Source organism: Netta rufina (genome assembly GCF_964035555.1).
Source record: "Netta rufina genome assembly, chromosome: 8".
NCBI classification, from domain to species: domain Eukaryota; kingdom Metazoa; phylum Chordata; class Aves; order Anseriformes; family Anatidae; genus Netta; species Netta rufina.
In genome coordinates this window covers 22,324,097-22,339,093 of record NC_140131.1, presented here as the reverse complement: position 1 = coordinate 22,339,093, position 14,997 = coordinate 22,324,097, and the positions used below count along the sequence as shown (strand labels likewise).

At 52.3% G+C, this 14,997-nt stretch overlaps 1 protein-coding gene across 2 annotated transcripts in view; it reads right to left on the bottom strand.

The window, feature by feature from the left end:
- Positions 1-11,589: 11,589 nt before the first annotated feature.
- PRRX1 (paired related homeobox 1) overlaps positions 11,590-14,997 on the bottom strand; it is a 35,045-nt gene continuing 31,637 nt past the window's right edge. The window contains exon 4 of one of the 2 annotated variants that reach the window (XM_084291481.1): positions 11,590-12,459. In XM_084291481.1, coding sequence (XP_084147607.1) covers positions 12,321-12,459 — 139 coding nt within the window. In that variant the 3' untranslated portion in view covers positions 11,590-12,320. The remainder of the gene's footprint in view (positions 12,460-14,997) is intronic. The other variant, XM_084291482.1, reaches the window with a different exon arrangement.

Sequence of the window (14,997 nt, the reverse complement as noted above, 5' to 3'; positions counted from 1 at the left end):
TAAAGCACAGCTGGATGGGAAGAAGCCAACAGAGTTTTGGAGGAGAAACGGCTTGATTTGTTAATTTGCTGACATTCCCTAGGCTGGGCTTCTCCTCCACTTGTGGCTACAGGTCCAGCCCCACGTGTGCGCAGCGGGATGCAAACATCAGTGATGGGGTCTGGCTCAGGCGATTGGGACCCTAGGGCTGGTGTAAGCAAGCTGCAGTGTGATGTGATTCTCTTTTTAACACACATTTGGGGGATTGTGTGGTGCTTAAGTCTCAAATTCATATTAACAGTGATATTAAAAGGTGACTTGCATGATTAAGTCACTTGCAGTACAGTGCTGACAGCGATTTCCCTTCCTTTTCTCTTGCATGCACGTACCAATAAATATAATAAATACCAGTTCATAATAAATACCAGTTCAGGCACCTCCACTGCTGCCCTCTGCCAGGCAGCTTGTTCACAGATGCCAAACTTCCGAGAGCAATTGATTTTTGAGAACATCATCTCAAAGGTGCTTTGTCTCCTGAGAGCAACTCCCTTTTGAAAACAGCCTCCTAAGTCACTCGAGGCACTTGCCATAGTTTTTGCTTGTATATTTTTATTTTTTAAAGTGCTGCTACTCAGCGACCTGAAGATAATCTGGTGGAGAACACAGCACCATGTGTTTTCTTCCTGTAGGGGAAGAGCAGGGGAGACGTGAAGAGCACCGAGCAGGGCTGGTTCACTGGTCTCCAGCCGGACACGTGGTGGAGACCCTCCAAAGACGGCATCTCCTTGGTGCATCCCCTGGGAAGGGATCCTCTCTGCTTCCAGCTTCAGCTTGCCCTGGAAGGATCAGCAACCTTGCAGGAGCCCCTTTGGGGAGATTTATAGCCCAGTCCCACAGCCGCACACGGTTCAGAGTTTACATAAACACTGGGCACCACAGGACATGAGATGCTCTCAGATGATGGAGGGTCAGAGGGATGGAAGAGAAATACAGCTTCACCTGTGCTTCAGAAGATAAAAAAAATAAATAAAATAAAATAAAATTCTTCATTGTGTGAAAAAGCAAAGTGTGAGAAGTGAGGAGACTCCCAAAACTAGGGCAGCTGCTCAAGGAGAAGCTATAACAGGGCCAGAGGGGCTGCAAATCCCCTTCAGATGCTGTCTGCAGCTCCCTGGGCTCATTCCCTGCACGTAGCCACCTCCACCATCACAGGCTGCTCCAGCACAGGGCCAGAGATTTGGATTCATTCACAGCCTGAGATGCTAAAATACAGCACAGAAAGGGTCTTTTTTTAATCTTTTTTCTTACTCAGGAAAACAAACAAATGAACTTTTCTTGCTACTTAGCCTTAATGACATGCAGTATTTGATTTCATATCTCACTGGGGGTTTTCGGAGGTGCCCAGCTCTCACAGTTCCCCACATCTCCATCCCCAGCCTGGGAAGATTACCTCTGGGCAGCAGAAGCAGCAGAAGCCATGGCACCACCCAGCTGCAGCCCTCTCCTTTCTACAGCAGCGATGCTGCCACCCCAAATTCCCAGCCTGCATCCAGGCAGCCCCTCCAGCCTCTGTGTCACCGTGCCTGGAAGCTCAAGGCAGAGCCAGAAGCCGTAGCCCTGTTTATGGCTGGTTGTACAAGAGTGATAAATGTCTGCTCCGAAAGCATCTCGGCTGTGCTGCTCCTCGTGTGCTCCTCGCCTGCATTTTAATGTTTGGGAATGGTTAAGGAGGTGTCTTGACTTGTTTAACTCCATCACCGCAGATATTTCGCTGAGCTGACGTGGGATTTATGTCTCCATCACGCGATAATGTTTGGTAAGCATCGCGGTTTTGGGGAGATTTATGTCCAATCAGCGATCCAAGAGGGGTTTACACGGCCTGCCAGAGGTAGGGTTACAGGAGGAGACACCGAGAGCACGGGGTCTTACTGCTCCAGGGCGAGTCCTCAGGGACACTGCGTCCCAGAGCCTGCTGACATGCTGCCCCGCCGATGGTTTTCGTTAATAACACCAAACAGGAGGTCTGAGGGAGCTGCCTGGTGGTGGAAAGCGTTTCATAGTGAGTAGCTCCTCCAGCTCTGGGATGGGCAAGGGAGATGGAAAACCCACCACGACCCAGCCCCAGGAGGGAGGCGATGGCTGTCACCTCGCTCTGCCTTCTTGAAGAAATAGGGAGAGCAGCTCAGTGCCCTTTCCCTCCCCGTTCTTCCTCACTGCCCAAGGCCATCATGTTCCTGTCACCCCAGCTGGTACCCCCAGGCAGCTGGAAAAGCATCGGAGGAAGACCTCTTACAAGGGCACGTAGTGATAGGACAAAGGGCAGTGGTTTTAAACTAAAAGAGGGTAGAATTAAATTAGATATTAGGAAGAAATACTCCACTGTGGGTGTAGTGAGGATGCCCAGAGAAGATGTGGGTGCCCCATCCCTGGGCCAAGCTGGATGGGGCTTTGAGCAACCTGTGCTGGTGGGAGGTGTCCCTGCCCATGGCAGGGGGCTGGAACAGGAACTGGGTGATTTTTAAGGTTTCTCCCAACCCAAACCATTCTGTGACTGCGGGTGAGGTGGAAGGACCCCACCGTGGGTTTGCAGACATGGGGCACCTGGGAAAAGAAAGACAGTGGGACACCAGCATCAGGATGCCCAGAGCAGGGACAAAGCCCAGGAGGCAGCAGTGGGGCTCCAGGACACCCACTCCACTAGATGGAGAAGTCCCCCACGTCCCCCAGTCACTTTCCTTACTGACCATTTCACAACTCTGCAATGTGAGTGCAAAACACAGCATTTGGGAACAGGCAGCATGACAAAAACCCACACTCAGTGTTGCAGGTGGCTTTCCAGAGTGGTCCCAGCACAGCAGAGCTCCTGCGCCTGGGCTGTCCCGGGGGACACTGTCTAGGAAACAAATTCTCCTCTCCAGCAAGCCCCAGAGACCCTCACCTCTGCTGGGACAGCCTCTGCTGGTGTACGGACACAAGAGGTTTGCCTGGAGTTGTAGCAATTTCCCTGTCAGATGTTTCCTGCTAGCAATCAAACCAAAGAAATCCTTGAAAGTGTAAGGGGAAAGGGAAAGAGAAAAAAATAATGTTCTCCTTTGTGCAGGAGAGCTGGCAAGAGCTGTGCTGACTTGCCAAAGCCCACCGAGTCTGTGAGAAGCTGGATTGCACCCCAGGACTTCAGCTCTGGGGCTCTGCTGCTCCTCTGGTCCCAATACCCCATGTGCATAATGAGGGAAGTTTTCCTCGGGGCGAACTCGTTCCCTCTGGGTCTCAGCCTAGATATAAATCATCAGTGAGACTCACGGGATTAAAACAACTGCACCAAAGCGATGGAGTTTGTGAGAAGCAGGTGCTGGGGGGAGAAATGAGGCTCCAGAGCCAAGCACGGGAGCAAGCAGCACCCCCTGGGAGCAGCAGAGGGAAAAAGGGCAGCAGTAGGGTGAGCGCCTTGCTCGATGGCTGGGATTTAATCGCCTGCCCCAAGCAGGCTCTGGCATCAGGAGGATCCAACGCTCCCCCGGTCACTGAGCTGGCACGCCATGCTCCAAGACGTGGCTCCTTCCCCATCATTTTCATCATTAACGTGGGAATTGCTGTTAATCACCTAACTTCCCCGTTACTCATCCGTAACGGGATGTGGCCAGCCCGCCAGCATCTTCAAGCAGTGCTTGTTTAATGAGTCGTACCTTGAAGGCATCCCAGGAAAAACAAGCACGAGCAGAGTCACTTGATGTCAAATAAACCACGGGTATTAGGATTCGCTGGAACGGTGACGTTTAGGTACATAAAAGTTTCAGAGGGGAGGGGGAGGTTTACATTGCAGATTTGTTTGTTCAGAGTGTTTTTTGGCCAGGAAAAACAGTGAGAGATTTTTCTTTTCTTTAAAAAAAAAAAAAAAAAAAAAAAAAAAAAATCCTTCCAATCCCTTTTTTGGAAGACTAGGCAAGGTGAACAACAGCAACAACAAAAAAAGGTGGTGAGAAGGCAGCTTTTCAGCCACACTAACACAAAGTCCTCCCTTCCCAAAAATGACCGCTCGGGACACGAGCCCCATGGCAGCAGCTGGGCGCAGGGACACGAGGGCTCATCCCAGGCACTCCCCCAGCCCAAAGCCTTGCAGATCACCCCTTGGTGCTCACTCCATCCCTCCCCAGCACCTATCTCCTCCTCTTCCTCCTTTTGGCTGCCCCAAAGGGTCCGTGCTACCTGCTGGTGGTCGATGGGGGCCTGTAGGATGGGTGGCACACAAACCACCCCCTGTGCAGCATGAGGAGCGTGGTGTGCCTGCAAACACGCTGCCCAGGGCTGCCTGCACCACCCAACAGCCCGTGCAGGATGGGAGCTGTGCAAAGCAGAACAAGAACCCCATAAAAATCTAATCCCACCGCTGCTCTCTCGGCTCACGTACCTACAGATGTAACTGAGGGAAATAACTGCATGCATCAGCACTGCACAAGTAGACATCGGTTGCACATGTGCAGCACACGTTCTCCAAACATTTTTGGACACCAAACATTTTCCCCAAACGTTTTTGGAGCACCCTCCTGCTCCCGTTCTGCCCACGCTTCTCCCCAGCGGCTTCAGTGACGGCAACACGTGCGGCAAAATCAGCTTGAGCTTACAACACCTTCCCCGAAGGGAAAGCAGCTGAACAAGGAGCCACCCATGGGTGCACAGCACCCCTGGGATGTGCAGGGGTATTCACACATGTGGGGACATCCACGCTCACCCCTCCATGGGGGCTGGAGGTCGAGCGCCGCGCGAAGGCGCTGCCCGGGCTCCCATCCAGCGGAAGGAGCGCGAGTGTCCTGGCACCATTCGCGGGCTAGGACGTGTTTTTTTAATTAGGAAAATAACAACTCTGCTGACTTTTCTATTCTGGTCCTGTTCCGTTCTTGGTAATGGCTCTCGTAACAAGCAGCATCCCGGGCTGGAGCGTGAATGACGGCTGATGGGAAATATTCTGTTTCGTAACAGCGGTTTCAGCCAGCAGAGCACATGAGAACATTTTTTCAGGAACATGGAGGATGCTATTTTTAAACTGTTCTCCCCCATATTCATGGTGCTCAGAGGGAAGATGGGCCAGCTCGAACACGTTGCAGCAACGTGCGCCGTTTAACCCCCTCCGTGCCAGGCAGTGGGGGCACGCAGAGGTCCCCATCAGCCGGCCGGGTGGTGGGATGCCCGTTGTAGGCTGCTTTCCCTGATGCTCATCCCTCTACACCTCATCAGCAACCAGCCCCAAGGCCCTCCAGGAGGGTCCTTCCCCTTGGATGAAGGGCAGACCCCAAGAACACCACCCTGCCCGCCTTGCCTCCTTTGGGATTACAAAGCCCCGCTCAGCATCGTGGCACCGAACCCCTCAGAAACCAGACCCACCAAGGCTGGACCAACTCCAACGCAAGGCTCATGTAGGTCCAAAAGCTCCCAGGTAGATCCAAGAGCTCCCAGAGACTTCTCAAGCCCAACAACACCAAGGCAGGAGGAAAGCTTCAGCAAATGGCCGGTTGAGATCACAATCCACCGTGTCCAACACAAATACACCCTCACCAGTGACACAGCTAAGTGGAGTCACCCGGAGTTATGGTTTCCTTTCAGCAGACATTTCATCTTCAGGCTGTCACTTTCGCTTGGGTCATGATTAAAACAATAAACCCCAGAGAAGCCACCCTGCTCCCCGTCAACAGCTGCTTCTCCTCCACACTGCTAGCCATTCGTCACCGAGAAGAGGGAGGGGAAGCCAAAGACAGATTATTTATTATTATTACTATTATTATCAGAGCCTGCCACGCTTGGTAAGCGAGCTCTCCTTGGTGAAGCCCTACATGGATTTGTGGTGCATTGTGTGCTGACCTCCAGGACCTTCATCAAGTCATTGCTTGGGTGGATTTTTACCTCTGAAAACCTTCTTGGGCATTTGTGTTAGGTCAGTGAAAGCCCAACATGACAAACGATATCCCTGGTAAGTGCATCACCTTGACTTCCAACCTGGTCCTTCTCACCTTGACCCAGTAGCCTGACCTCCAGGGGCTCTGCTCCTCCTGCCTTGTCTCAGCTCAACCTGGATGAGAACCTGTGAGGGCTCTCATGGCCTTAAACGAGCTGGGAGATGGGGAGGGAGCAGGACACAGGCTGTCCTTTGATCCTGCAATGTCATTTTGTCTCTGTGTGCCATTATTGTAGAGGAGAAAAGCAAGATCCAGCCACCTGGGCTGACCACAAGGCTTGTGGAGCTGTCAGAGGAGACACCTACAGCTGCCCACGGGAATGATGCTGGAGCAAGCAGCCTTCATCCTGACATGTTCCAGACACGAGGCATCCTGCTCAGACATCTCACTTGAGGCTCAGTGACATACAGCCATGACAGGCACACAACAGCCTTCCTGGGAGTTTATTTTTCAAAGCCTTGACGTGTTCCACTTCAGCAAGGCTGGAAAAATCTATCGTGTCAGCGCCCTGGCCGTGCCTGCGCATATTTGCATTTTCATCGTGGTATTTTTAGAGATCTCCACTCCTCGGCCTGATTTGGGATGAAGTCAAAAAATCAGAAAACTTGGACACTACCACAGGAAAAGAAACTCAATTTTTCAGCCGGCTTTAGATACAGCCCTCGGACATGGCAATAAATTTGCTGCCAGCCCCCTGGAGAGCTGCACCCTGCCTCCAGATAAGGGCCTGTCGTGGCCCAGGAGGGCTCTCCCCCACTCGGGAGGGGCTTTCATCCCATCCCATGATTCATCCCATCCCACGATGAATCCTGCCTACAGCTATAGGTTGTCCATAGTGCACATGTGTTACCAGGCCCATCCCCAGTCCCTGGAGGGCAACCACAGCACTGCCAGCAATGCTATGGGGAGCCACCTCAAGAGCATGGGGTGACCGATCTTGCCCAGGGATAGAGGAGAGCTCATCTCCTTCTCACGTGGCTGCTTTGTTTGGCCAAGGCACTGGAAAGAGTAACTCTAATCTCAAAAAAAAAAAAAAAAGTTGTTAAAAAAAAAAAAAGAAAAAAGGATGAGATTATAAGATGCCAGTTGCCATTTGTCATCCCTCAGCCCGCTGTTAACTCCCCCTGTGCCTCTCCCTGCCATGACACAGGGACATCGATCCCCCTGGCCCTACTGAAGGCATTTGAGCTTCATGGTCACAGCTGGAGGTCTTGGGCTCCCAGCCCAGCATCGCCCATGGGACCCCGGCATATGGTGGGGAGGCTGCAGGGGGGCACAGGGCAAAGTATACCCTGTTACCACCTTTAAAAGGGACAATCCCTTACTTTCTAACTTTATTTAAGCAAGAAAAAATTATCAACACCTGGATCTTAGATGCTGTGATGTCCTCACAGGGGGTACTGCACCTTGGGGTGCCCTGGTGCCAGCAGCCCCCAGGGGTATGGGGCACCATAAGGTCCTTGCCACTCAAGCCCCTGTCTTTCCGAGGAAGCCCACCCAGGCTCCCAAGAGGGGAGACAGAGCCCAAGTGAGTTAGGTCCCTACTCCCACAGGGTAAGGGGGCACCGTATGGGTGTAGTGTCAGAGCTCAGCGGTGTCAGAGAAAGCCATGGGTTTTCTCTGCCAAGCTTTTTGGCCAGAATGGTGGAAACCTGCATTTTCTGAGCAGGTTGGGGTGCTGAGGATCCCCCGTTCCCCTCCTTCAGGCAGCCCCTATTCAGCCTGACCCCATCCCCACCCCGCTGCTCTTCCCTCAGCGAGGCCTCCACCTGCAGGACCCCACATCTCGATGAGGCTCTGACAGTCCCGGCCACGGGTCCTGTGGAGAAGTCCAAGCCAAAGTGGGAGCTGGAGCCCGGTGGGGTGGTTTCTCCTGGTTCATAGCAGAGCAGCAGCCGTGGGGGCGAGGAGCCCCGGCGCCGCGGTGATGGACACCTGCCCAAAGGCTGCCTTGGCTGAGGCGAGCCGGCTGCGGACATCTGAGGCTCGTTTCAACTCCGTCCAAACCACTCCGGTCCCAAAAGCGGCTTGGAAGCTGCGCTATTTGCAGTTCTCCTTCTTTCAACAGCCAGGAAATAGCAAGCAAGGGGCTGACACTATTATTTCAGCCCCAGAGGGGTGAGCGAGCGGCTTCGTGAGGAACGCGAGCTTGGCTGGCCGCAGGTGACTGCGGAGATGCCCACCTCCCCTTCACAGCCCCCCCAGGCATCCCCTGCCCTGGTTACCCTGACCCAGGGCTCAGGAGCACAGCAGGAGGCCAGCTCACGGTGCTCAGGATTCCCAGCTTTCAGCCCCAAACAAATCCCTTAGAGGCCACCGAGGGAGGTCACAGAAACCCACAGGCCCCACAGCAGGGCCTCATCGTCATCTCCTGCTTGAGCCAGGGCCCTGTGCTTCTCCAGGCACCGCAGCAGCCTCGTCCCTCTCCAGATGAAGGAGCAGGGCAAAGCCACAAAGCTCCAGGGGGCTGAGACCCCCCAGCATCTCCCCTCTGACAGCAGGGGCCCAAACCCATAGCACAACTCACCAGCTGCACCCAGCTCCATGTCCTCCCCCATGGAAAAGCTCTACCCCACCACCTGCTCCTCTCTTAATAGCCTCCTGCACTAATTAGCCCTCGTTAGCCTCTTGGCAGTGCAGCTTCCTCCCTACTGAGCCCATCTCTTCTTGCTCCTCATCCAGGCAGTGGGACCCGATGCGTTTCCTCTCCTAATTTGCAGCTTTCCTTCCTTCTGCCCCTCCTTGCTGGTCACCCCCCACCCAGTACCCACCTAAGGGTGCTCAGCCCCAGCTCCCCTCTCCTTGCTGAAGGGGATCCCCCTCACACCCCTCCTGCTCCGCTTTCAGCCCCATGTACTGGCAGCCCCCAGCACAGAAGGCACCAGCTCCAAAATCACGGGGGCATCTCGTCTTTACCCAAAAAGCAGCTCTTTAGGGGAAGTCTTCAGGGATGCTTCCCACCTTGTATTCCATCTGAACACTGACAGAAGGATCCCAAGGTTCGTGCACAGGCCTGGAGGCACCAGCCATCTCCGCTGGCTCACACGGTGCATAGGGGTCCCCATCTCTCCTGGGGTCCCTGTATGGCATCCCCATGCCCAGCCTGATGGGACAGGCAGCCCCGAGCCCCCCAGCACCCCAGAGTGCTCCCCAGCCCCAGCTCGCACTGCAGGACCCAGGGCACCAACGTGTGATACAGGTGGCAGCTTGTAGGAAGGACTGGGGAGGCTTTCTCCCGTTTTATTGAAAATGATCATTTATCTCTTGGTGCAAACACTGCACATTTTACATCATGAAGCCAGAGGTAATTTACAGGCCACGCTTCTGTCCAGGAATCCCTCCCGTGGTGTCATATCCCAAGGCCCAGCAGCCTCATCAATCATCTGTCCTCAAAAAAATGCACTTGGAGGGAATCAGGTCCTTATTCTGGTTTGGAAAGTGTGAGGTTGAGAAAACGGTGCTTGCTAGAGCAGGAAAGTGTGCCTCAACCATTTTTTCCCCAAATGTACCCAAACTTGGTGATAACCGGAGTAACCACGGCAGCCTCCCTAGCGCTGAGGCTGAAAATCTCCTAAAAGCCCAGAGAACTGCACTCTTTCAGGATAAGGCCCTTCATTTGCACATATATTGACAGGTTCAGTAAAATATGGGTTAAACATGTACAGTGGTAATGTTTCCCTTTGGCTTGATAGACAAGGACACGCTGCCTGTTGGCCATCAGCAACTGAGAAACAACAAAACCTGTCCCTTGATCCAGCTGGGCTCTGTTCAGCAGCTCCGTGCAAGCAAAGCGATATCGACACGGATGCTCTGCTTTGCATCTCCACGAGGCAAGATCCCACCAAGCCCGGAGGTGCAAACGCTTACACGACCTTCCCATGGGAGCAGCCCCATGAGAGTCGATGCAATTCCTCCCGTGACTGAAGCGAGGAAGGGGGCCAAGGGTTTGCTCAGGGATTTGTTTATGTGAGCCCCTTCATGGAAAGGCGTGGGGACAAGGGGGGGGTCTCTCTGCCCAGAGATGGGTACCGGGAGCTCTCCAAATTGTCCTCTTGGTAATTTCAGAAAGGGGGGCACCTACACGGACATCCAAGGAAGCTGCTCAGGGTGTTTTTTTTTTTTTCTACTGCAGGGAAGTGAGCAAAGACAGGGGAAAGCCACAGGTCACCAAAATGCTGAAGGACCCAGCTGAAACCTCCTGCACGGACACCTGGACAGCCTCAGGCCACCCCAGGGATGTTTAGGCTGCTGTCACTGCGGGGGCATTGGCGGATCCCAGCAGAGGGCAGCAAGGCAGGGAGAGGGGAGAGGATCAGGGCAAGGCGCTGACAAGCAGCTGAGTAACATTACATTGCACCGGGTCCTTTTTCTTTCTGATCTTGCAGGACATGTTCTCCAATCGCTGCCTCTGTTTGTGTAGGCAAAGGAACCAAGAGCGAGTTTCCAAGTGAAAGCTGAGATTTCCAAGGCGATAACCTGGCTCTAGGAGCTGGAACCACATACTCATGGTAGAAATATTTTGGTTTAGAAGTGCTAGCTCCTCTGGACTATAGAAGAAAAGTGGAAAAAAAGCTCAAAACATAACATCAGGAAGTTCTTTGAGTGCAGTGCTTGTTTGGTCTCACTTTCCCTGCCTGTGTTCTCTTTGCAAACAGAATCTCTTATTTTTAAACTTGCACCCTGGTCACAACTGGGTTGCTTCTTTCCTCAAAAATACCCATGCAGGAAGAAAAAAATTTCCACCAGCAACACGTGCAATCACCAGCACAACTTACACCTCTTTGGGTTTATTATTTCTTTCCCAGTGTTAGGTCAGATACTTTGGCTGGCTTTCCATTCATACTCTGCCAGTTTAATTTTCACCTTCACTCTAAAGAGATTTATTTCCCATTTCCTGCAACATATTATTTTAGAGTATCAAACCTCACTGTCAGACATCTGCACGTGCCCAACGTGTCTGCAGCAAAGGCCAAGATGCAGACCTAAGACATGGTACCAGAAATATCCCTCAGGACTGAGCTTCATCCTCCTTCCCCAGCGACCCAGCCTGGACCACGGAGTAGCTCTGCTGACTCCAGTGGGGCAGGTGGGGAAGGCAGATGGGGGTGTTATGGGAACCTGGGGGGAGATAAGGTCTTTGTGTGGGATGCTCCCTGCTGAGACATGACCCATCCTGAGGGACTGGCAGGGACTTTCCATGGGGTTTTCCCTTCCTTGCGTGTTCCCCAGAGCCCCAGGATCCTATCCGATTGGCACGCGAGATCCTCGCCTTGCTCTACGAAGATGCAAATGCCCCAGAGGAAAATCTGCACAGAAGAGGGGCTCCCTCCAGCTCCACTTCTCTGGGGTTTCTCATGGGAAGACGTGTACTGGCCATTTCTAGTGCTGCCTGAGGCCACCGGGAGGAGTTGTGACAAGGGTGGGAGAGGCTGCGGCTGGAATTTCAACGCCTGGCTCCAGGAACCTGGATGCAGCACAAACATCCCAAACATTTTCAATGGATTTTATTTCGTTTAATAAAAAACACCAACCAAGCTTGCATGTATATCTTATATATATAAATATATACAGTATATATAAAACAAATGCATCCGGACAACGCCTCTCCCTGTGGCACGAACCGTAAGGCATAGAAAGGAGTGTCCTAACAGTCCTATTCTTGGCACTACAGAGCGACCTCCCCACTACATCCCCCCCCCACTCACAAACGCACGCTGGCTTTTCTCTCTTCTTTGGCTTTTCGAGGCGGCAATCCTCAAGGAAGCAACGCAACGCTGCCATGCCCAAGGTCTTCCTCGCATCTCGGACCGGTCCAGGCAACCCAGGAAGGATGCCCCCATCTCGTCGCGCTAACGGGATTCTCGCAGTCTACCGGGAACGCCGCTGCCTCTGTGACACGAGGGACTCGGGAGGGGGATGGAGGGTCGGGTGGATACAACGGGAAGCGGTGACCGAACAATTTCTTCTTCTAGGGTGAGCCGGGGCAGGGGGAGCAAGCTTTGCATCTCAGCATGGTGCTGGGCAGGAGGCGTCCGCAGGCTGAGATCAGCAGAGGTTTCTTTTTGCAGTCCCATACAAAAATGGAAAACAACAAGGGTGAGACTGTCCTTAACTGAAGAAGCTCGTAGTATATTGAGCAGAAGCAATAAACCTGACAATAACAAGAAAAAAAATGGTGGCATTATCCCAAAAGGAAGGAGGAACCTTGTCACTCACGAGCGGTTCAGTTTGCTCCCGCTTCGGTCCCAATGTTCAGTTCTGGGTTGGGGTTGGCTTTTTTTTTTTTTCTTTTTTTGGCATTTTTTGTATTTTTTTTTTCTTTCAGCACAAACAAGTTGCGAAGCAGGACGGGTGCTGTTGTATTTTCTCCTTCTGCGAAGCAGCTGCCTCCAGTCGTTAATTGACTGTGGGCACTTGATTCCTCTGTAAACTATATTCCTTTGCCTTCAGTCTCAGGTTGGCAATACTGTTGGCCATATTCATGCCCTGCGCCGGGCTGGCGTTGGTACACGTGGCGGAGTAGGTGGCCATGGCACTGCGGGGTGGAGAGAAAGAGAGAAATCATCAGGTCAGACAAAGCAGACACGCCGCAGAGAGGTTAAACCCTGGGGATCCCACGCCTGCGGGATGTGAGCAAGGAATTGTCACAACCTTTTCTTTAACGCCCTTGTAAATCTCCGTGCTGCCGTCCACAAACTCAGGGACAGCCAACGCCGGAGCTGTTTTAGTCAACAGGAAAATTTCCACTTCCTATTCCCTAACCCAAGAGGTTTGCAATGAGGTCAGGGTGCCCGGCCTGCCAATTAGACCATTGTCCTTAGAAGCATTCCCACTGGAAGCAATATCTTTTTGATGAGACCAATTTTTGGTTTTATTGCTTGAGAAATCACGTCACGGCTGAAACACATGTTGCTTCAAAGAAACACCCTGGGAAAAACTCATTTCAACAATTGTGATACTTCTTGGTCGCAGCGTTTTGGAACGAAAATTTCCACTTTTTTTTTTTTTTCCCCTCAAAACTTCAGCTGATCGTATAGAACATGCCTTAAAGGCTGAGGGAAGAAAAAAAAAAAACAAAAAAAAAACATTTTTCTTTCCTTCAAATCACGTCTTTGTTCGTGAAAAGCAGTACTTTTGGCAGCAGAGGCTGAACAAAGATGTCAGAGTCCTTTCTTATCCTACCAAAAATTTGCAAATCTGCTTTCCAGACCGCTAGAAAACTCATTTAACCCATGCATCCCAGGTTTTCTTTCTCCCCTTTTTTTTTCTCACCCCTTTTTCCTTCCAGCTCCAACCTCCACGACTGGAAGAGCCTTTCCAACAGCAAATCTTCCTGGAGGGCTGTGGGCATTTGCTGCACGCACAGCCCCAAGCCATGGGTGTGCACGCCCGTCCCAGAGCATCCCTGCCTCCGTGGGGCAGAGCCGACCTGCCACAAGTTTAAACACAATTCAGAGCTGTCTGAATCCCTGGGCTTTCAGGAGGTGCAGACCAGTGGTATTAGTAGGTCCCGTCCCAGGCCATGTTTCTCACGTTATGATCAGGGGAAAGAGCTTCTCCAGTGAAAACACGATGGCTTGCAGCCATGGAAATGGCAGGTAAGACCTGTGGATATTCAGCTGCTTGCACCCACCCAGGGAGAAGCACCAAAAACTCTCCCCAGGAGAAGAAACATTTGGGACACTTTTAGGGTCTTTAAGAGCTACTGGAAGGACATGGCAGAAAGAGAGTGAAATATGCACGTTAAAATACAGGTACATCCTTGAACATACAGACTTATCCTTTTTTTCCTTTATTCCTTCCGAAGAAATTCCAACCCAAGAAATTTCATCCCCTCCAGCAGCCCCGAGTGGAGGAGCTGGTGAGGTAGCTTCAGCACATCCCTGGGGCTCAGGGATGCTTCGGCTCTTCCCAGCACGGGGTGCATCTGCTGCCCTTCCCTGGGGACCAGGACACGATGGCTCAGCATGCCCGGAGCGTGCCCCAGCCGGCCAAGCACCCCCTCTCCGTGCCCACCTTTGGGATGGGGACCTTACACTCTGCCCCATACAGAAGCCCTACACTGATGGGAAGGTGTTGGGGAGTCTCACGGGGTGTATGGACAGCTGTACCTCTCGTCTACAGGGCACAGCTCCCCCGCAGTTTTGTGCTGGAAGGAAGGAGAAGAGCCTGAAGGATGCTCCAGCTCAGATAAAAGAGGAATTTTGTCCCCGTTCTTTTGCAGACATTCATAAATTTGGCTGTATTTATGACTGCTCCACTATCTCCCTTACTGAGACTCAGGTTTCCTCCCCTCCTCCCTCTCCCTCAAGATTTTGTTTTTGGCATCCCAACCCGTATGTAACTGCTCCGGTCTAAAACTCTGGGGAGCCTCTTGCTCCCAGCTCCCCAAAGGTGTGGGGGAAATTGCTGCTGGCCCCAAAACCTCTGCTAATCCAAAAAGTTACAGAAACACGCTTCTTTAGCAAGTTACTCCACAAGGAGCTGCACACATGAAGGCTGTCTCCAAATATTGTTATGGCTTGAGGGGGTTGCTCCAGAGACTCTCCGGGGTCTAAATAATGGTTGAAATCATCCCGCAGCCCCCCCTCCCACCCTGCTCAGGCACAAAAGCCACCTCCTCCTTCTCCTCAGCTGCCTATTTTCACGAAACACAGAGGAACATCATGTTTCTGAGACCCAAAATCCTTCTTTCAAATACAGTTTTCAATGGCCCACGGAGTCAAAGGTTGTTGGAGTGGGAAGTGCAGGCTGACAGCGCGACTGCTAGCCTTGTTTTCTTAGGAACCTACGCTAAAAAATGTCTAACCAAAACATTTCAACTTCAAAAAATAATAGTATCTACTTGGCTATCTCTGTGACACAGATCTGCAAATAGCTTGGGTTGACCTGTGGCTGAATGTATTTGGAGAATAAACACTCTGATTGAAAACTTTCCCCAGATCTAACAGTAAAAACAGCCACGACCACGCAGCTCTCAGCCGTGCTCCCAGCCCTAGCCCAGACTTGCTGTTAATCAGAGCCTGGCAGGGCAGCTCGAGGAGATGTGGAGGGAGCAGAGGGCCATGCAAAC